Source organism: Odontesthes bonariensis, chromosome 11 (genome assembly GCF_027942865.1).
Source record: "Odontesthes bonariensis isolate fOdoBon6 chromosome 11, fOdoBon6.hap1, whole genome shotgun sequence".
In the NCBI taxonomy this organism is placed as follows: domain Eukaryota; kingdom Metazoa; phylum Chordata; class Actinopteri; order Atheriniformes; family Atherinopsidae; genus Odontesthes; species Odontesthes bonariensis.
The window spans coordinates 9,819,345-9,843,050 of NC_134516.1; the positions used below are offsets into that span (position 1 = coordinate 9,819,345).

The following is a 23,706-nucleotide window of genomic DNA, read 5'->3' on the forward strand; positions in this document are numbered from 1 at the left end:
AAATACATAGAAAAATTCATAGAAAGAAGAATTAGGGCTGTAGGCTGAAGCTGAGCGTGTGTCATTTCCTCAGATCCAGTTGAATGGTTTTCTGCAGACTGGCTATGCTGGCGTCCAGAGCTGCGAGGCCATCTCTAAACGCTGCCTCGTCTTTGGTGTCGAAGGTCGAGCCAGAGTGCATGCTCCAATTAGACCACAGAGATTCCACATCACAGTTAAACAGCTGCCTGCTCGCTCTCTCCAGCTGCCGCCCACATGACTGGATACCATCACAACTCGGCTGATGGAGATTAAGGTTTTGTTGATGAGCTAAAGTTCCTGAAGGTTCGTCGCTTTGCTGAGGACAGACCTGACGGCGGGATAAAGGGTCGCTTTGCTCTCGCATGTTTGCCTCCCGCTCTGGAGACGTACACACGTGCTCAGTGAGTGTGGGCTCCACCTGACTCAGAGACATCAGGTACTGGTCGATGCGATCAGTGGAGGGCTCTGCTGGATCCATTCTGGGATGGCGTTGACTAGAACGCGGATTTGTGACTGACGATGTGTTTTCAACAGAACTATGATCATTTGCCGAACACTGAATCTGAGAGAGCCTGCAAAGATGAAGACAAGGGTGAGGCGGGTAAGGCTTAAAGGGATAATCCGGAGTAAAATGCACTTTAGATCAATTTACGGGATGTTGGTAGTACATACGTTGAGTTGACATCAAAATCATGTCATTCGGATGTGTTTTGAGAATTTCGATTTGACCGTTTTTAGCCAAAAGTCGTTAGCCTGGAATTCAGGGGGGCATATCATGTCACCGCTACAAAACGCTATTTTTATACCTCTTCTACAGCTCCAAACAACATAACACTTACGTGGTAGTGAGTAGAGGGTCCCTAAAGCCAAACCGAAGTGTCCCGAGGTCTTCATGTGGTCGGATAGAGAGTCCAGAATTAATTTAATCAAGCCAGTACCTTTCCGGAAATGTTGCTGCTGCAGCTGCCGCTTAAAGGCGGTAGCATGGTTGCCGCGTCTGTCACGCCGGTGTCGCACCGTGACGTCAAAATGACGTTTCAGGCCTGGCGCTTCCCTTGAAAAGACGGCGCAGCGCGTTGTCGTGCACCAGTCGATTTTTGTAACTTGGCGGCGCCGAGCACAACGAACCGGATGGACCGATGTGAGACCAGGCTCAGTGAGGAGGTGCGTTTGTACAGGCAGCTGTACGAAACTGCAGTGAAACAGCACAGGGAGCACGTAAACTCCCCAAACTGATGCACAGAGATGGGCAGAACTTTTGGGAAAGAGGGAGAGTTCTGTAAGAATGTGTGGAAGAAGCTACGGGACAGATACGTAAAGGCAAAGAAGAGGGCAGAGACTCTGTTGATGCCGGGGGCTTCAAACCTTCACCTCTTTTAACTGAATTAAAAAATTAAAATGATCCGAAAACTGCAGCAGTATCATTAATTACAGTATTCTTGCTCTTGACAGCGGCATTGTTTTCTTCTCCACTTTCCTGGTTGTAGAGTAGAGGTAACCTTCACGTAGCAGCGCCACCTCTGTGACGGAGAAAATTGCAACTACTGGCGCGCAACGACTTGCGCCACTATATAGGGTCCTATGGCGGGCACGAACTCGTGACGTCATCAACACCGCTCGCGCGAGCAGACGCGGCAACCATGCTAGAGCCTTAAGACCGTGGTGAAGTTGGTTTGATATTGGATATTCGACAGATATTCACAATAAGGAAATACCGTAAGGTGTCTTTTTTTTTCAAACCAATATTTTGTCTTTATTTTTCAAACCCCCCTCACTTCCAGGCTAACGACTTTTGGCTAAAAACGGTCAAATCGAAATTCTCAAAACGCATCCGAATGACATGAGTTTGATGTCAACTCTACGTACGTACTCCCAATCATCCCGTAAATTGATCTAAAGTGCATTTTACTCCGGATTATCCCTTTAATGGTTTGTTTCACGCTACAATCCGTTACACATTCATTTCCTTAAAAAAAGCGATCGGTCTTCTCCCTTTGTTTTAAGTGCAGAATATTTCTGCTGACGGCCAAGCTTTACACTTTACACTATCATTCTGGAAAACTCACAAATTCACATAGGCTCACCTTTTAAGGTTTCCTATCTCTTCGAGTCTTTTCTGGGCAATTGAGGCCAGGTCACTCTTTTCTTTCTCACTTTCCAGCAGTCTCCTCCTAGAAGCTTCCAAATCTGCACACACACACACACAACATTTCCATATACACTGATGTCCTTCACACTGTCCTGATTAAATATAGATATACACAGATGACCTAAAGCTTCTGAGCTGGACTGATGCAACAAGTCAGTTCTCTGGAACCGACCTTCATGTATTCTTTATTTTCCAGCAGGTATCCAAAACAATATTATAACTACATAATAACATTTTTTTTTTACTTACAATGATCAATATTCTTTATGGAATCAAGAATTCTGAATCACTGAGACTGATAATAAGCCGATAACATCTTTAAATCGGTGTTAGAGCAACTGTTCAGAGAAGTTTTCCCTCAGGGCTCTTTAGAAGACAGACTAAAGGGTTTTCTGTGGAAAACGACTGTGGCCACTTTGAAATGGGCTGATTTATTTCACAGTATCAGACTTGCTCTGTAAAAGAATATGACCTGAAATATGCTCACAGCAGCAATTCTTTTCTAAATGGCTGCTTGAATTCAAATCTCACCTGCAAGAGTTCTCGGTTTTCTGTCAGTGTTTGATCGGATTTAGGCAACATCACTACTTGAATAAGATTGTGATTTGAGAGCAACAATAGGATAACAATCTAATTTTCATTTTTTTTCTTACAGCGACACAGAGCCTACAGTGGAGCCTACACATGTGACCTTCACCATTGTGAGCATTAAAGGGATAGTTCGCCTCTTTTGACATGAAGCTGTATGACATCCCATATTAGCAATATTATTTATTAACATTGACTTACCTCCTGCTGCGTCCTGTGAGCAGAGTTCCAGCCTCGTTTTGGCGTTGATGAAGGTAGTCCGGCTAGTTGGCTGGGGTCCCGAAAATTAAGCGTTTTACTTCTCAAAACAATATGCGTTCAAAAGAGTAAAACATTTGCATCACAAAATCGTCCCTCCAGAAAAAGTCAGACCTCACATCGCTTGGCGCTATTTTATCTCCCCCTTCGTATCACTCAGTGGCGGGCCGTGCATTTCGTTTCGTGCGGGTGGTCTGAGGGTCGTCCCTCAGAAAATTTTGCATTTCTTAGATGCAATTTCCTGCATTTTTACAAAATTGTGTCCCGTTTCAGCTCAATACAGAACCGTACTTTTGTTTAGATAAAGTAGTAAGATATGAAATTAAATAAAATAATAATTAAGAAAATCACAAACGTTCATTTTATTTTGTTTAAGATATTGTTTAGGCCAGCAGAGAAGGCCTTGCAGGCCCTGACGGCCCACCACTGATATCACTACGGGCTGTGTAAACCGTGCAGACCGAAGTGCAGACAGAGCAGGAAACACCGTAACAGGTGCGGCTGTCGGCAGGTGGCTGAACGCATTGATATGAAGGGAGGCAAAAATAGCGCCAAGCGATTGTGAGGTCTGACTTTTTCTGTTGAACGATTTTGTGATGCAAATGTATTACTCTTTTGAACGCATATTGTTTTGAGAAGCAAGACGCTTTATTTTTTAAACCCCAGCCAACTAGCCGGACTACCTTTGTCAACGCCAAAACTCAGCTGGAACTCGGCTCACAGGACGCAGCAGGGGGTAAGAAGATGTTCATAAATGATATTGCTAATATGGGATGTCATACAGCTTCCTGTCAAAAGAGGCGAACTATCCCTTTAATACCTTAGAGACCAAGGAGACCACGTCTCTGCATCGGTTTGCAGTTAGATCTCTAAAGGAGCAAAGTTGTATGCACTGCAAATATGGCATAAAAGGTGTACAAGTCAAAGCTCCATCATAGAGTACATGGCTACACTGTAGGCTCTGCGTCAATCTGATGTTTGCTTTTAAATGATCACTGTGTAGTGGTCTCAGCAAGAGTTTATGTTGTATGTATTTTGTATGATCTCAGTAAGTCTGAACCTGTCTTCATGAGTGCATTCTCTGCCTCCATGTCCCACAGCCGACTCTGTGAATCCTGAAGGGCTTTACGGAGCTCTGTGACATCGTCCTGGTGTTCCTGCAATCTGGACTGAACGGTGACGAGCTCCTCCCGCAGTCTTTGAACTGCAAAGAAAACAGGATTTGTACTGAGAGTTATTTCATGAGAGAAACAGAGTTATACAAGTGTGAACAACACAAACGTACAGGACAAACGTTACCTTCCGAGTTACAGAGGATCTCCGGTTTCTGACATTTTTCCAATTTCTCCCTCTCCTTTAACTGCTCATTCTGAATCGTCCCACACCTGAGACACAGACACCCTTTGACACAGTTGTCACAGGCAACAGTTTGAGTCAATCAATGGCTGTGTTCGAAACCGCATACTTCTCCTACTACTCATACTGACTTTTTTCTCGGATGCATACTAGATTCGCCGAAATGTTTGGTATGCATCATGAGGTTACTACTCGTACTCAAACTACCCAAGATGCAACGTAACGTGACGTCGCCGATTGTCATTTCCTGTCAAAACGGCAGTTTCAAGCTAGCTACAACGAGGGTAGGTTCACTTCCTGTTTTCAAAACAAAAGCACCAATGGTATCGTAATGGCTTTCCCTATGATAAAAGGCAACGGGTATTTTATTTTGTGAAAATAACAGGAAGTGCGTTGCTCACTACGGCTAGCTTTAGTAGCGCCGAATTCGTCGGAACAAAATTGTAAATAGCTGCTTTTTTGGCAGGTTTTCAACACGTTGGGGATCTAAACGACTACTTTCGCCTGAAAATGTTTCAAATGTTCTTAAAGGGACACTGTGTAAAATATTAAGTCATTTATTAGCTCAAATCAACATGTTCATTCATAAATTAGTCCTCATTGGTGTAAAATTATCTCTGTCAACAATCTCACTTATCCTCCTGAGTGAAGAATCACTTGTCTGTATCTACATAGAGCGGGCAAGCTCTATGGAGGCTGCCATGTCCTTCTGGTCTATGAAAAACGACCAAGTGCCGAGAGGGACATAAAGCACTTTGAATCGCGTTTTCCCCAACGCCAGGCCTGCAAGAGGAAATTACGTCATTTTGACGTCACGTTTGCACGCAGGTATAAACAGAGCCAGTCTACGCCGTTAGACATTCTCTGGTATAAACCAGCCTGAACGGCCTGCACTTTTGTTCGCAATGGAAGACCATAGTTATGCCACGCCACAGGAGAAGGGATCCTCGTCGCCAAAAAAGAGAATCTTGACACATACCGCTTGCCGTAGTTCAGCAAGTTGCAACGCACATTTGAAAACGCGAGGCGCTAGAGAGCAAATTCATTCGACTTTGCAAAATAAAATTGCACCTCTAGATGGGGGAAGAAATTACACAGTGTCCCTTTAAAGTTTACAGAGTTTAGAGCTTAAGCGAAATCAGCTTCAGGCCGGCTGATTTCGGCTCAGGTAGGACAATGCAAATGCATTGTGGGTAAATGCTCTGCATACTGTCTGATCGATGAGTATGCAGTATGCAAGTATGTAGTATGTAGTATGCGGTTTCGAACACAGCCCATGTCTAGAACCTTAAAGTGAAAAGACAAAAAGGTAGGAACACCGTCCTTGTGCAAGTTACCTGCAGAGTTGAGTGTGTGAAGACACAGTCTGCTCTAGGTGACTCAGCAGCCTCTCTGCTACACTGCCTACACACACACACAATATAATTTAAATGGTCGCAATCTCACAAGACTAGCTGAAAACAGCACTGTGAACACATAGAGGGCAGGAAAGGAGTGATATCAGTTGCCACTGGCATCAACTGACAATAAGATAGTTTCCCCAAATATGTTTTCTAACACTTTTTGTTTCTAGAACAAAAAAAAAAAAAATAAAAAATACATTCATTCATCTAACTTTAGTGGGGTAAAGTTAGATTTTACAGTATTTTAAGAAAAAGAAAAAAAAGGTTAATCATTCTCTCTATAAAAGTGCTTATAAAAGACTCTTTCGAGATTAGCCAGACCCAAACAGAATCAATGACTGGCAGCTGGCACTCGAGGCATGCTTGTCAGATTTGTGTTGGACGTAAGCCCCCCGACTTGCTCCAACATCTACATCCCGCATGCAACGGTAACACTGCAAGATCAAAGTGGCTGGAATTTTTGTGTCTTCTAAGAACATGATACACTGAAAAAAGAGACTTTTTTGGTGAAGTAAACTCTATTAGAGTAACTGTCATAATTTCTGCCTTGTATTTTTAAGATTCAGTAAGAACTAGAGCTTCTTAAGTAAAATTAAACATTTTATTAACGTAATACATGAATTATGGGGGAAGAGTAAGTTATACTTAGGTTTCCTCATACAATTTAAATGTTTAATAGTTGTATGAACATAAACCTAGAAACACTACATAAACTTTACTTTGAAAGTGTATCGTTAAAATCTACTAAGTTACTTCATAACAGCAAATACTACAGATATATAAAATTTACTTAAAATTTTGAGTAAAATGATGTTCCTGCCAATGAAAAACAAGTAGACTTTACTTAATTTGTTTAAAAAAATATAACTTAAAACTTAAAAAATGTTATTAAGTAAATGTTACTTAATATCTTCAAAACTGTTATGTTTTATGGTAAGTAAAATTTACTTGATACTGTAAGTGAGTGTTACTTGATATTGCAGCATTAAATATTACTTAAATCATTTGAGTGCAAATACTTACAAAGGGTTTTTTAAGTAAATCTTATGAGTATTTTTTTCAGTGTAGCAAACGTCTGGCTTTCACACAATCAATCAGCTGATTGGTTAGATACTGTCCAACAATGAAACGTGGAACAGAAACTTTTGATTTTGTCGAATTGATGAGTTTCCAATTTAGTCCAATTGTAATGGTTTGTTTTGTTTGTGAGTAAACGTTATTTTTCTCAGAAAGGATTTCATTTTAGAGATCAGAATGAAGAACAGCTTCTTCCCCAGAGCTGTCTGCCTTTTGAACTCTCCTCCCAAATCTCTCAATATACAGTAGATGTATATATTGCCACTGCACTTTAATCCGTATATTTATTTGTATTTCATTGCATCTGTAATTACTTCTCTGTAAAAATGCACTATATTATTGCTTTCACTTGCACATTACTTAATTTATTTTATTGCTGCTATTTGCACTTCTGGTGAGACGCCAAAACTACTTTTCGTTATGCTATACTTGTATATGTGTAATGACAATAAAGTTGAATCTCATCTCATAATCGACAGCAACATCGTAGCACTCTCATACTCTACATGTTGCATTGATTTTATTATTAAGCAGTCTAGTTAATGATATTAACAAAAAAAGGATCCTGTTGCCAAGTGGGATTTGAGGCATCTGCACAGATATATCAATGGTGAAAGCTGGTGTATTACTTTCCTCTGCATTTGACTTTACAACAGATCTTTGCCTCCACTCGCTGCCTGATGTTGTCTGGTTACTAAGTAAGGTGCAGTACCCTCATATGAGACTTTCATAATACCAAGTGTAAACTGCTGCACTCAGCTGTCTGCTTGTGATTGGACATGTTTGCACCAGGTGCAAGCTGCCGTGATGAGTTCATAGAATAGAAAAATACTTTATTCATCTCCCAATGGGGGAAATTCAAATTAGTAAAGAAGCTCAAAATATATATATATATATATATATATATATATATAAAAATTAATATATAAAATAAATTATAAATTATTTATTATTATTATAATTATAAATTTAATTAATTAATTAATCATAACTGTGGACTTCACTGCACTTGGCTTCAGACACAAATCTTAGTGACAAGATTTTAGGGTATCAATTAATCTGTATAACAAAAATAATTCTATTAGACTAATTCATAGAAATATAATTAGTATTGAATACAACTAGGTTATGCCAGAAGGCAAAAGCACGAGTTATGAACACATGCAACAGTATGTCAAGCTATCTTAAAGAACCTGGTCTAAATTGAGAGTAAATATTTTTTTTTAAAAGACGAAAAGCCACGAGCATCGACACCAAAATAATCTGTAAAGCTGAGTGTAATGCTTAAAGAAGTGTGAACACAGAAGTAATTAGGAGCACCGGGGCAGGCCAGAGTTAAAAGGGGAGAAACAAAACAGACACTGTACCAATGGAGTCAGATTACCTTGTCCAGCAATCAGTGCCTTGAGTTCTCCAAGCAGATGCACAGCGGTCTTTGCTTTGGCTTCCGTCTCAGCGCAGCACTCCTCCCTGCTGCGCGTGTCTGCGGGTGCTTTAGCAGCCTGACCAGGCTCCAGCTGCAGATTTGTCATCTTCAGGTTACAGGCGTTTATATGCCTGTGTCCGACAGCTGTGTGAGAGTCTGTAGCAGAGCTCTGGATGTTGACGTCTCTTACAGGTTCCAGTTCCTCTTCTCTATCACACTCTGCTATTCGGTGTGAGTGTGAAGCCTCAGAAACAGGCTGGTAGTCAGAGGGAGAGGCTGGCAGGTGCAGAGACGGAGGGAAAGACTTCTCAGGCTGGAGTGAAGCGATGGCAGTCTGGTGTGGAGGGACAGCGCTTGAGAGGTGCTCAAGATTTAGGTTGTGCATCTGCAGAGCTCGTTTTTGAGGTGGATGCAGCTTCACTCCGGAGTGTGGAGCTTGAACAGTGGATCGATGTGTTCTTGGAGTTAAACTACCTGGTCCATGCTGGTCTGCGGCTCATGATAGAAAACAGAAGTGGCAACAACAGGTAGGTGTAAGACATTGTCAGGACTTTACGCCATGGTGTCCAACACATCACTACTATTGTAGTGGCTATTCGTCCTCTTGTGTCAATAATCAAAACATGTCAAAACCATAATAAACTAAATTAAATCAAACGGCCATCGAGACACCTAGGGAGTGAATTTACGCAGGTAAAAGGAGTCCATTGTCCAGGCAAAAAAAATTAGGTTTCTTTAGGTTTATTGCTCCAATCGCAAGCAAACAAAAAGAACAATGGCCCTGGTTAAAAAAAAAACAAAAAAAACAGTAGCCCTCCCAGGTGCCTGCTCACCTGTGACTGCCTGCCCATCCAAGTAAACTCTCCCAGTGCGCCCCAGCTAACCAGTGCTTTCAAAATGAAAGCATAATTAAATACCCAAATTAACTCAAGCAATACTAAATATCATAAACAACCAAAAAAGGTGTATTCCCCAAACTAAACCCCCAAAAGATAACTAAATAATGAGTGAGCCAAATATACAAAATAACAAATAGCTCTTACAACTATTATTCATGCCGCTTCATCGTCTACATCAGCCTTCCCCCTCGACAACTCCCGCATGTTGGCTTTCAGTCTTCCTGCCTGAACCACTAAATAACCGTACATCAGTGAAGATGGCTGAATGAGGGATCAGTTGACTCCAACACTGGCATAATTGGCTCAGGCCAGTTTTATAGCAGGAACATGGTGTGTGCAGAACTCCTGCATCGCTACAGCACGTGGATCCACACCACAGACCTCCCTTTTGTGGCACTGTGGTGAAACAGCAACTGCCTGCAATTGCTACTTATGAGGCCATTAAGATGGCCAACAAATGTCTTACTGTCCATTTAATCCACATTTGCTACCATGATAGTTAGCTTGCATGTGAAAAACAGACAACAGCTCGCATCTCACCCAACCAGCGTGGATGACCCAATCCGTTAACATGGGAGCAGAAATGGTGTGAAATCATTGTCATTGCTGTGGTATTTGTACTTAAATGTAAAGTAACTGAGCAGGCAAATGTAAAAACTGTGGGTTGTAGATGAAGTATTCCAGATCTCATTCTGGCCTAACTGATGAGCCTTCATGTGATCATCATTTGGCTTTTGGTAAAACATCATCACCCCAACTATAAACATTGGGCATCTTGGTGGAAATAAATAGTGGGCTTCATTGTGCCGTTATTCGCATTTTGTAGTCGTCCATCATTTAGTGTCTTCCGTCTTGAAGGGTTTAATAAAATAATGAAGGGTTTCATGTCCCAAACAGATCAGGAGAAGCTGATTCATGCTTTCATCTCCAACAGACCTGACTACTGCAACGGTCTTCTGACTGGACTCCCCCAAAAGAGTCTCAAACAGCTGCAGCTCATTCAGAACGCTGCAGCCCGAGTTTTAACCAGAACAAAGAGATCACATCACATCACCCCAGTTCTCAAGTCTTTACATCGGCTCCCGGTCAGATACAGAATAGATTTTAAAGTTCTGCTGCTCGTCTACAAATCACGGAATGGTTTAGGTCCAGAACACATGAATGACATGCTAGCAGAGTATAAACCCAGTAGAGCTCTGAGATCTGCTGACTCAGGTCAGATAGTGGAGCCCAGAGTTCAAACTAGACACGGTGAAGCAGCTTTTAGCTGTTATGCTGCACACAACTGGAACAAACTACCAGCAGAACTGAAATCAGCCCCAACTGTAAGCACTTTTAAATCCAGGTTAAAAACATTTCTCTTTCGGTGTGCTTATGGTTGAGTTTATATCTTTCTTTTTCCCCTCTTCTTTGATTGCTTTTAACTGCGTTTTCATTTTTATTCTATTTTTTTTTTTATTCTCTTTAAATTGCTTGTTTTTATTAGCCTAGGAATTCCCACGCTGCTTTGGTCTATGACGACGTCTATGCGCGACACCGAAGCTTGTAGAGTGTTAATCCAACATGGCAGCGGACACAACGTTACCGTTCGATGCAGCCTTAGAAAGTGTTTTAAGTAGCTTAGAACGCAAGTTTACTTTTAAAAAAGAGCAACGTTTGGCGTTGAAAGATTTCATTGCCAAGAAGGATGTATTTCCTCGTCGAATTTCTGTCGTCATCTGGTATAAGTGATACAATTGGCTATGAATCGCGCGCAAAGCAGCATGGGAAGAACCTGACGTCATTTGATAGACATCCGTAGCGCCCAATAAACGGCTCTAGGCATTCGTAAACCACGCCTCAAATACGAGAAGATGCACACCTAGTTCCCAGACCACCATCTCATCGAGATGTGGACGCGTCAGCCAGGCTATGTTTCTATGCTGCTTTGTGCTGTTCTTTTAAATGCCTTGTCTTCATGTAAAGCACATTGAGCTGCCTGTGGTATGAAATGCGCTATATAAATAAAGATGCCTTGCCTTGCTTAATACAATGACGTACATCACCAACATGTTCCTAAACACACATGCACCTGTTTTTTTGGCCAGTTTATTTATGGTCATCTTTCCCTGTGAGATGGATGATCTTGATTTTGCTGCTCCACCTTTCACTGCTCTGGGAAGGCCTGCAGAGGCTTACACACACACACACACACACACACACACACATATAATCTATTGTTATTGAAGTTTACCCATTAACCATTTGCTTTTTTAAACCCAACCAAAACTTAAAAAAAAAAACACACACAATCAGATGGCCGTGATACAAATGAATGAATTGAGCCAAATGTGCCCCACTTTCCTGGTAAAATGATGGTCCTTTGATCACAGACAGCAAGCACTGTAACAGAAGTTTTGGGCTTAATTTTGCTAAATTGAAACTAAATTTAACACACATGCACCTGTTTTTGTTGGTAGCTTCTTAATAGTCTTCTTCGTCATTGAGGGGGGTGGTCTTGATTTGGTTGTTGCCCTCTTAAACGTTGTGGGATGGCCTGGTGAGACTTAAACACACAAGTATCATTACTTTCATGTCTATATTGAAATATGGAAATGTTTTGCAATCGTCATATTATCATACCCCCCAAGCTACTTAAATTTTCTCTTTACAGACCAAGGAGGAGGAGCTGCAGTTATCTTTAAATCAGGATGAAGGAAAAAAAAAAAACTGCTCCATGCATTTGTTACTTCAAAACTGGACTTCTGTAAACCTTTATTATTGGGCTGTCCCAAAAATTCTCTGAAAAGCCTCCGGTTGATCCAAAATGCTGCAGCCAGAGTTCTGGTGAGAATAATAAAAGATATATTTCTTCTCTTGATTGATTCAGAGTTAAATCCAGGCTAGAATTTTAAATTCTTCTCCTCATATATAAACCTCTTAATGACAGGTTTATCACATATTAAAGACCTGATTATTTGGGATTTTCCTAACAGAGCACTTCACTCTCAAACTGCAGGTTCACTTTTGGGTCACAGAGATTCTAACAGTAGAATGGGAGGGAGAGCCTTCAGTTATCAGGTCCTTATCTTTTGGAACCAGAAGCAAGAAGCAGACACCCTCTCTACGTTCAACATTTGGCTTTTGCTTTTTTTTTTTTTTAAATGTACAGCTCTTAAAATAGTTTTATGTCACATCTGTGCCTTGTTTATTCTTTTACCAAATAAAAAACCTGAATGAAAATTCTCCAGGTGTGGTGGTTTTTACCTAAAGCACTTTTTGTTGAATACTTTCTGAACAGCTCTAGTTTGAGTGCTGTATACCAACTTCACACCTTTGTTTTAGAGGTCAGACTCCTATTGCAGCACAGACATCTTTTCCTAAGTTCTATTGAATTTCTCGTACCACCTACCTTAACCCCATGAAATATTCCAACAATGTCACTGAAAAGAACTTAAGAAAAGACATATAGGCCTTTTTAATCTAACTATTTGACTGTAACCCATATATGTGTATATACACTTCTATGGCAGCAGCGGCAACAACAAACATATAGATTAGATGTTACGCTAACTTCACTGTGATGTTTTGGGTGACATAGCGGAGGAAGACGGAGCTTCGGCTGCAAGAAATTCGGAAACATTTGAAAGCACACATCCCAAATCCCCTTTGGATTCTACTAACCAATCAGAGAGCATGAAGTAAACACACGTGTAAAATCCCTGATAAAAAAATGTATTATTGTAGTAATACAACTAATATGAGGAACCACGATAGCTAAAGGGAAGAAAATAATCAAACCTGTCACATCTTTCAGATAGGCTGTTGATGTTTCCTCTTTTTTTTTAATTTTTTTATTATGATTTGATGTAACATGCTCTATATGGCATAAAAGAAAAAGCTTTTTTCATTCCCACAAATAGAATAAAGGTCTCACAAATCTGTGTTTTAAGGAATCAAAAAGAATATATTCTGTAGAATAATTCAATCCTGGTTTAACGGGTCTAACTAATACAATTTTTGGTCAGGAATTGGTCTACTCTAAGGTCATACATATGCTAAAAAAGCGGTCAAATTACCCTTTATACACATCTTTTTAATTTGCGAATCGCAAACCAACTTTAGCATCATATTACGAAGGTGGGCCAGTTAAGTACTGGCAGACATGTTCACAAGTAATTTTTTCCAGGTCCAAGTCAAGTCTCAAGTCTTTGTGTCCGAGTCCAAGTCAAGTCTCAAATGACTGAAATGAACGTTCTATCATTAGACACAGGCCATTTGGTCTAGATAAGACTGCATTGCTGTATGTTATGGCATGAAAGCATGTACTCTATCATCAATATATGTAATATCATTATACACTGCAGGATCAAAATTGATCAGAGCATGGTCACTTAAGAGGGCTATTTCAATGCAGTGTGAAGAAACGCCATGAAAGCTTGTTTGAAGTATATAAATGTATTTGGAAATACGTGTGCTTGCTCTGCACCACAGGATACATGAACAGACATATTAATAACTGGCTGTGTAGCCTGAACTTCTCATGCAAAACATTTTTCAGCGCAATTTCAGTGCATTTTTCAGTTTTTTACAGTGTAAACCGGGGATTTTATCAGGTGTCCCTGAAATTGTAAAAGTAGGTCATTTTAAAACAGAAATTAGATTATCCTTAAACTACATCCACGCAGACTTGGTTTAGCAATTAATTTGGTAACTGTTAACCTAGGCTACTTAACCAAAGTCCGATATCCGATACCAATACCGATACTTTTTACTACTACCATCTACTTTTGTGTAGGGGAGAGCAATGTATCATAATTTATTAAGTGAATGCATCATCAATATGTAAATTTGAATGAAAACTTGAATTTTCATGATTATTTAATTGTTTTGTAAGTTTTCCTTTAATTAATCACGTTTACGATGATAATAAAACACAGGAAAAAGTTTCAGGCAAATAAAAATACTTGTATTAAGTAACTCAGAAATGTTTATAGAAAACATGAAACTTAAATTTCACTTTTGGGGTGCAAGATTTTTTTTTTTATTTGAAATGTACAAAGTAAGTTATATTTCTTAATTTAAGAAAATACTCCTACCGGCTCTGTCTTTTGCCCTCCTGTGTCCTAGAAATGATCCCCTGAGGGTCCCATTTTGAGACCTGTCCCTTTGTTGAGAACTACAGATTTATAGGTTTTTGTTCAGAAACAATAACATGTTTACATTTTTGTTTTTGTACGCATGTTCGCGGTGTTGTACGGCCAGTCGGTCACTCTGTAAATGCCTGGAGTTGTACAGAAGAGAAACTGAAATTTAAGAATCCATCTCATCACACAAGTATCGATCAATACCCAATACCAACATTAGTATCGATACTATCGATATTTTAAAATCGATCCGTCCAGCCCTAGTTTTCAGGTGCCCGATGAAGTTGGACGTAGTTGAGCCGGCCTCATTTATCCTGATGCCACACACTTTGCAAGTGGTCGTTCGCTTGTTTGCCGTCTGCGTGAACGCTTTATAACCAAATGTGGCACAGTTCCAGATTAGCTCGACACTGCCATGGTTACAGTGGTTTTGATGTCGTGGCTGCACGCATGCATGAGGCTATGTTGCGCTCAGCCTGCCATCAGCCTTGTCATGCATCAGAATTCATTAAAAAAAGATCAGAAACAATAATTTCATGATATGAAGATTGTTTACGAGTCCCAAACCTCGAGTCCAAGTCAAGTCAAGTATCAAGCCTTTTAGGGCAAGTCTGAAGTCAAGTCTCGAGTCTTTGTTTGTGCGACTTAAGTGCAACTCGAGTTGAGTCATACGACTCGAGTCCCCATCTCTGGAAACTAGCACTGAAAGGATATTTATATATAAAAAAGACAGCTCTCTGACTTTTGAAAGGACTAAATAAAAAAGGCATTCAGACTGATCTCACTGTTCATATCTATTAATAAAAATATAGTTATGGGCAGTCTAATCTAAATCAATCTAATCCGAGATTAAATTAGATTGAGTACTTTCAGAAATTTCTACATCAAGGCCCATTTTAAGATGCATAGAGAAATTGTGATGCAAGCAAAGAGTCACGGCTCTAATGTAAATGTTGTTTCAGTCTTAATGTGCCATTTGTGATATCGTCAGGAAAAACATCGATGAAACGTTTGCGCTTTTTAACACACGATTCAATTCAAAACGCTGAACAGAAATTGCACCAGAACGCGTTATGTGCAGACACTAAGCTACCATGGGGATCTCGCTAAGTTAAAAGAGAGCTTACATTATTAAGAGACTATATCATTCACAAAGCCACATTGTAAGAGGCCAAGCAGTCTTACCTTCTGAACAGGCGCAAAAAGCAAAAACTCAAAGTCTTTTTCTTAAATAAAGCTTCAACAGTTACTTGTAATAAACTAATGGCTACTGTATAATGACTGGAAATGTTTCTCACCTTCCTTGTCCACCTGAAGGATACCACTTAGCAAGGCGGCACAGTGGTCCAGACCCTTGTGGAGAGTGGTGACCTGAGGACAGAGCATGAGTGTAATTAGTCAACAGTTTTCGGTTTCAATCAAATGTTGTAAACAAATGTGAAAAGATCTGCATGAGCATCTACTAGTGATTATAATCTGAATGAATGGCTCGTCTTTGTTGAGCCCTTTGACTTTGCTGTACTGAAACAGAATTCACAAACATAGCATCACAAATGAGGGTGAAGATGATCAAATGATAAAAGCCCAAATAGCAATAAACCACAGATATCCTTTAAAGAAATGTGGCAGCACACGGAACTAAGTCAAGATCTCATGGCATGGATTTGTGAAGAAAGGATGCAACCATACAAGGTTGTTCAAGAAAGCAGGTTCACTAGCTCTGAACTAACCGAGGAAGGGAAATAAGGAAATTCGGAGATGATCAAAGTTAGTTTAGTAACTCGATTCTTAAACGGAGTTCCGAATTTCTTATTCATAGAACCAGGCGAAAATATTATTTCCATGCTGCAAGGCCCAGCCACTTGTTGGCCCTGAGACTTCGCACTAGCGAACACTTCTCGGATATATTTAGCATTATGTCAAAGGAGGGGGTTGTTCTGACCGATCCTTTGGGTGTAAACTCCACCTTTAGATTGTTTTATAAAGAATTGTATAGCTCTGAAACCGTCAAGGATAAGCCTACATATGATAGCTACCTAAATAACATTGGTTTAGAGCAGCTCTTGGAAAAGCAATCTAAAACGTTGGATGCGCCTATTACATTGGAGGAGATTGAGCGGGCTCTAAAGGATATGCATAAGGGCAAATCACCGAGTCTGGATGAAATTCCACCGGAGTTTTACCTCGCTTTTTGGCCTCTGTTTGGTCCCTTACTTTATGATATGATTCAGTGTTCAATACAGGAGGGCTCATTTCTACGAGATGTGAACATTGCACTGATCTCCTTGCTTTTGAAAAAGGGCCGAGACCCAGTGGAATGTGCTAGCTACCGACCCCTTTCACTGCTGAATACAGACCTTAAAGTGATGGTTCGGAGTAGATTCAACCTGGGGTCATTTGAACCGTGACATCCAGCCAAGTAGCCCACCCGCAGTTTTTTCGATCTGGCTGAACATCAGCTGAGTTACCGAGTTATCCCGAATAGCTTAGTACAAGCGCTAATGGATCCTGGCAGTATCTCCAAAATTACCACACTAAAATCACATGCCATGACACCAAACTTCTACAGTAGTACAAATATGGTCTGTACTCACAAAACGATGCATTTGGAAGTTTGAAAATAGTCCAGGAGTTTATTATTATCAACACAAGCCTGATAGCTTCTCTGCAGCTAAAGCTGCGTCGACGTCACTTCCTTGATCTGGGAGCTTCAAAGTAAGATGAGGGTTGATCTACTACTGTAGACAACAAAGTATATGCTATATTCTACATGATTTTTTTATGAATTTTTATGTTGTAGAGTTGTGAATTTATTTTATCAATGGAGAAATTGAGACGCCTTGCTTTGTTGTCTACAGTAGTAGATCAACCCTCATCTTACTTTGAAGCTCCCAGATCAAGGAAGTGACGTCGACGCAAGCTTTAGCTGCAGAGAAGCTATCAGGCTTGTGTTGATAATAATAAACTCCTGAACTATGTACAAACTTCCAAATGCATCGTTTTGTGAGTACAGACCATATTTGTACTACTGTAGAAGTTTGGTGTCATGGCATGTGATTTTAGTGTGGTAATTTTGGAGATACTGCCAGGGTCCGTTAGCGCTTGTACTAAGCTATTCGGGATAACTCAGTAACTCAGCTGATGTTCAGCCAATATCGACAAAACTTCGGGTGGGCTACTTGGCTGGATGTCACGGTTCAAATGACCCCAGGTTGAATCTACTCCGAACTATCACTTTAAGATTTATGCTAAAGTGTTGGCCCGTCGCCTTCAGGGCTATATGTTGAAGTTGGTACACTGCGACCAGACAGGTTTCATAAAAACCAGACTAGCTTCGGACAATGTAAGAAGGCTTCTACATAGCCGTTCTTGTGGTGCTGTATTGTGTTTTTCGACAAGGTCCCTGAGGTAGGGGGTGGGTGGGAGGGAGGGAGGGTTTATTTATATGATTTCAGATTTAGTTTAAGTTGTTGATTATTTCATTGTTTTCTGTTTATTTGATCTTTGTGATTACTACTTCCTAATGTACTTGCTTTTCATTTTATGACATGTTCTCATTTTCTTCTCTCCTTTTGTATAAAAATTTCTTGAATAAAGAAAAATTTGATCACAAAAAAAAAGTTAGTTTAGTCAACAGTTCGTGATCAGCCCGAGTTAAACCAGTGTGTGAGTGGTGAAAAAAAAAAAAAACATCCTTGGAGCTTTAACACAATTATTAACCATGAAAATGGGTACATAAAATGCAGCAGATCAATTTCACTCCACACAAAACCTTTATCAAAAAGAAACTCAGACTTAATGAAACAAAAACCTTACAGCCAACAGGTTAGGTTCAAAGAGTAACTTACCACACTAGTTTAGAGTTTAGGTAACCCATCTTTCTGAAATTAAAAACGCAGAGTTTCCCACATCTTGCAACAAACTCAAAACCTACTTTTTGGAACAGGCAGTGTGACTTGGTGTCTTTGTGTGGTTTTCTGGAGTTGGGACAGGGGCAATTTTATCATAGCTGGTCCATGACTGATAAGCTTTTGTTAACATTGTCAGTGCTCACTTGTTTTTGAATAGTGTATGATATTGTGAAGCATGTAGTTAAAAAAAAAAAACAACTAAGCTTTGAGGGCTGAATCCAAAAGAACACTTTCAAAAGGATGTTAGAAATGATATCACTTCTGCTTTGTGGCAATGAAAGTAATTTATTTTAGGAGGATTGTGTCAAGGTTCGCAAGTTATGTCCTTCAACATTTCATACTATTCATCTTCTCATGCATCATTATCAAGCTCAAGAAACGTCATTTCATGTATTTAGTATAAACTTCAGATCAGTTCACATCATTACCTGGTCCTCAGAGTCTGTAGAGTACAATGAATACACTGGCTCAGGCCGGGCTGCTGGTCCAGGACTTGGAATCATGATAGTGCTTAGACAAGCAGAACACCACAGTTAGAATAGAATAGAAAAATACTTCATTCATCCCCCAATGGGGGAAATTCAAATTAGTCAAGTAGCTCAAAAAAATTATAAATATTTACAATGATTGTATATTATTAACAACAACAACAATAATAATAATAATAAATAAATAAATTTGAGAAGAACTCAGCAGTTTCTGTTAAAAATCTATCTCCCCTCCATCAATGCAGACTGACTGGCATGGGGTTTTAGATCTCCTGAAGTCCACCACCAGCTCTTTGGTTTTGGTGGTGTTCAGGAGCAAACAGTTCTTTTTGCTCCAGTCAGTAACGGCCTCCACAAGGTCCCTGTACTCGTTCTCCTGTCCACCGCGCACACATGCCACAACAGCCGTATCATCAGAATACTTCTGAATGTGGCAGGACTCTGAGTTGTACCTGAAGTCCGATGTGTACAGGTTGAAAAGAAAAGGAGCCAAAACAGTACCCTGAGGAGCCCCAGTACTGCATTCCAGTGTTCCAGAAACACATCTCCCCATCCTGACATACTGTGGTCTGGCAGACAAATAGTCTATAATCCATGATGTCAGGGAGGGGGCCACACCCATACCTAGAAGCTTGTCTTTCAGTATGGGAGGCCGTATGGTGTTGAAGGCACTGGAGAAGTGAAAGAACATGACTCTCACATATGAACCAGGCACATCCAGATAAGCATATGCCCGATGCAACATGTACAGAATCACATCTTCCACTCCTATGTGTTTCTGGTAGGCAAACTGCTAGGTGAGTGTATAAAAAAATAGAGTGCAATAGTAAGAAAAATGAAAAAAATACATAGTATGTGTTTATGTTAGTGTACTCACCCACTCATTTGAACTGGTCCTATTAGCCTTCCTGATGTCACCACCTGCCAGTCACAATATACACAGCTGTAGTGCTGGAGTCTTAATCATTCAGTCACACTGCTCTGTTCCAGACCATGTGATTGTGACCAAACAATGAGCTTTAAGTCACGAAATTAACCAGCAGTCCATTGCTCTGGAAAGAATTACATCTGTGGTTGTTTAGGATTTTTAAGAAAAGGATGAACGGTCATGTTTACAGTTTAAACCCCACAACTTGGTCAAATATTTTTAATTGTAGGTCACGTTTTGTGTATAACAGGGAATATTTGTTATTTCTTGCGGTCCTTAATTGTGTTTCTTCGAAACTAAAACGTGGAAATAGTGAATAACAACAACTAGGTTCACTGTTAAATCGGGCAAAGAAAGGAACCCCACAAATCGATGACTTCGTGTATACATCGTAAACAAACCAGGACAAGGTTTCTGCTCAAGTCTTCCAGGTACTCTAGTACCTGGGAATATAGTTAGTAAAGTAATCTGGAACAAAACATCTTGAATTTAGTAAGCCATTAGCCTACCTTGCTTTTAGCTCTTCCGGTCATGGTTTGCGACAGCGAATCTATTGCTCTGGAAATTAAATTAGCAATGGGTTAACCGAAACCTGCTCTATCTGTGCCGTATTGGATCAACTGTCTAAGATAAACGTGTTAGTTTCTCTCTCAGCTCAGATCTAGTGCACCATTCAGACTAGCTGCACAGTGGAAACACGCCATATCTTCAGTCTGGTTGACTTTTAAACGGGCAACATAAAACTGACCAATGAAAATTATGCTGCATTCGCAAACAACTGGGAACTCGGCCATTTCGACTTTCCACTAAGAAAAATCAAAGAAAACGCAATCTTTTGATCAGGCTCTGGGACGGACAACACAGAGGTCAGTGTTATTTTACAGCCATTTCCCTGACAGTGAGTTCACCAAATACAATTTTTTTTGTAATTGATATGATAAAACATTAGAAAATTAAGTTCACAAGTTAGCTATCTAATTTATTCATTACGCAAAAAAAAAAGCAAGCAAAGGCTAACCCAGTTGTTGTTGTTGTTGTTTATTCTGCCTCTTTGTACGTCGAACAAGAGTTAGTTCGAACATGTCGTGATGATGAGGTCAGAGTTCCCACTTCCCACGTATTGCGAATGCCACATTTGTTTCTTTCCACAGACAGAATGCTCCGCCCACAGTGGGAGGGGAGGCTCATCAACCGCCAGGTCCCGGTTCTAAAGGCGGGGTGGTGTGACCATAATTTATATTTAAAAAAAAATCAATTTCTAAAAACAAAAATCAGTTTAAAAAAAATCAACATCTAAAAAATTTTCAGTGGAAAAAAATCAACTTAAAAAAATTCAGGAAGTTTTTTACACTGATTTTTGTTTTAAGAAATTGATTTTTTTTTACACTGTTGGTTTTTCAAATTCAAAGTCTGATTTTGATGCTGTAAAAATTCAATATTAGAAATTCGTATTCAAACTGATGGCACAGAAAAACTTCCATAACAAGTTAATGACAGCAATAATGACAAATGCACATGTCATATGAGGAAATAAAAGGGGGAAAAAGAGAGCAAAGTGGGGAAAGGTGGGACATAGGAGGCCCCCACAGCAGTCTATCACACTATTTGCAACTATCGCTGTTCAGTTGTACTCAATTGTTGCATGCTAATGTTGATATGTGCCATATTTTGACTTAAAAATAAAAAACAAGAACTTGACAACACGTTTTTTTTTAAACCGTGCCCGTGTCAGCATGGTGATTATTATTTTAACATTGTCATAAAGCAGGTTTAATTCAAGTGACCGGCGTCAAAGTCACAAGTATATATCAATGTCCTTTCCTCAGCAGATCTACGCTCAGACTTTCTCTCATCGTCTTAGCCACGCCCAGCAGGAGCAGGAAGATAAGGAGAAAGGTTTTACCCTTCTGGATTTGGAAGATCTAAGTCAAAAGTCAAAGTGAAATGTATTTGTAGGCTATAGCACATTTCATGTGCAAAACAGTTCAAAGTGCTTTACATAGAATAAAAGCATTGCAGCAGGGAGTGTAAGAAGCATTAAAAATACATAAAAGAATATAAAGAGAAACAAATAAAATAATTAAAATGAATTTAAAAACAAGCAACAGTCCAGATAAATTAAAATATATCGTGTAGATTTCATGCATAGACACATGAGAAAAGAAATGTTTTTAACCTGGATTTAAAAATGTCTCCATTTGGTGAAAGTTTAATCTCCCCTGGCAGTTTGTTCCACTTGTTTGCAGCATAACAGCTAAATGCTGCTTCTCCATGTTTAGTCTGGACTCTGGACTGGACCAGCTGACCTGAGTCCTTGGATCTAAGAGCTCTGCTACCATGATTTCTGGTGATGAGCTGATTAAAATTCAGAATTAAACGTCCTCATGGCATATTATGACGTTTCATTGTAAAACCAGAAGTGGCTAATCTTCACAGATACGAAGTCCAATCTGCACCAGCCTTTACCTGTTGGACGGAAAGACAGAATGAAAGAATACTCCTGAGTAGTTGTGCAAGAAGTTAGAAGTTGCTGTGAAACAGGAAGTATTTATAGGTGACAAAAAACATGTCATCTGCTGCAAATTTCATATGGATGAACAGCTGGTAAAAATTGGCTGAGGTCTAAAAAGGTCTAAGCCCTCCCTTACTTTAAAAAGAGTTCATTTATTATTGAGACAATCAATTTGAGTAGAAAAACGCTAAATACTTCTAAATGGGTACATTTGTTTGTTTACAACCAAAACTCAGTACCACAAGTTTTCATCTATCTTTGTTTTGCCGAGCGAGTAGCAAGGGTTGTGGCACGTCCCCTTCATTTGCTGCTCATTTGAGCTAAATTTGTTCAGCCCAAAGGCAAAAGACGTTGGCCAATGTCAGGGGACGTAAAGTTAGCCGCAGTTTATGCTCCTCAGTGTAGAGGAAGAAGCATTGCAGTGGCAGGTGCTCGCTTGAAGGAGGTAGACTTTCTTCTTTCTAATCCATTTCCTTTAAGGTATTTGGAAGGAAAACTTGAAGTAAAGAGAAGGGGACATCAACCATAACACATTCAAAATGAAACACCAGAACAAAAAACTAAATCGTAGCTTTTATGGATTTTATGTGGGACAGGACTGCTTGAACGTGTTGGCTGTGCTCTCCATTGAGCAAGATTCAAGATTCAAAGTTTTATTTGTCACATGCATAGTTACACACGGTACAACATGCAGTGAAATTACCTTTGACCGCCGTCCACAAAATACAAACTATAAACTATACAATATAAACTAGGTAGCAAAGTAACATTAATAGAAAGTTAAAGTAAAATTAAATATTCCTAAATTAGAATAGTAGAATATCAAATAAAATATATTAAATATATAAGCAAGATTGAAATACAAAATAAGATTAAAAATATATACATATAGAATAAAATAGAGTACAAAATAAAGTAAAGTAAATATATGTATGTGCACAAGTTAAAGTCCGAGATATGTACACCGTGTGTGCAAAACCGCAGATTTGTGCACGTGCGGGAGTGAGGTGTGAGCGAGAGAATGTGCAAAAATGTGCAAAAGAAAAATATCGCTTGGCGCTATTTCTCTCTACCTTCGTATCACTACAGGCTGTGTAAACTGTGCAGACCGAAGTGCAGACCGAGCAGGAAACACAGTAACAGGTGCGGCTATCGCTAGGTGGCTGAACGCATTGATATGAAGGGAGGCAAAAATAGCGCCAAGCGATTGTGAGGTCTGACTTTTTCCTGGAGAACGATTTTGTGATGCAAATGTATTACTCTTTTGAACGCACGTTGTTTTGAGAAGCAAGACGCTTTATTTTTTAAGCCCCAGCCAACTAGCCGGACTACCTTCGTCAACGCCAAAACTCGGCTGGAACTCGGCTCGCAGGACGCAGCGGGGGGTAAGAAAATGTTCATAAATGATATTGCTAATATGGGATGTCATACAGCTTCATGTCAAAAGAGGCGAACTATCCCTTTAACCTGTTTGCCTCATAGAAATTGACTTTAGGAAGGCTCAGCCAGCCTACCGCCCTCCACTGATCTTCAGCGGCTCCGTGGCTGGGAGAGTCCAGAGCAC

General features: G+C 39.9%; 1 protein-coding gene across 4 annotated transcripts; it reads right to left on the bottom strand.

Annotated features, from left to right (window-relative positions):
- Nucleotides 1–21,950, bottom strand: ccdc14 (coiled-coil domain containing 14). Of its 4 annotated transcripts, none has more exons than XM_075477453.1 (13): nucleotides 21,807–21,950; nucleotides 20,140–20,188; nucleotides 19,580–19,623; nucleotides 18,643–18,724; nucleotides 15,602–15,674; nucleotides 11,621–11,722; nucleotides 11,249–11,350; nucleotides 8,237–8,773; nucleotides 5,710–5,776; nucleotides 4,316–4,401; nucleotides 4,077–4,220; nucleotides 2,106–2,208; nucleotides 1–593 (listed from the first exon to the last, which is right to left on the bottom strand). In XM_075477453.1, exons 2-13 carry the CDS (start codon nucleotides 20,161–20,163, stop codon nucleotides 62–64), a joined length of 1,896 nt encoding a protein of 631 aa, XP_075333568.1. In that variant the 5' UTR covers nucleotides 20,164–20,188; nucleotides 21,807–21,950; the 3' UTR covers nucleotides 1–61. The 4 variants fall into 4 exon arrangements, with proteins under 4 accessions (XP_075333568.1, XP_075333565.1, XP_075333567.1 ...); XM_075477450.1 differs by lacking the exon at nucleotides 21,807–21,950 and adding an exon at nucleotides 20,649–20,697; XM_075477452.1 differs by lacking the exon at nucleotides 21,807–21,950 and having other exon boundaries at nucleotides 11,249–11,341; nucleotides 20,140–20,384.
- Nucleotides 21,951–23,706: the final 1,756 nt, after the last annotated feature.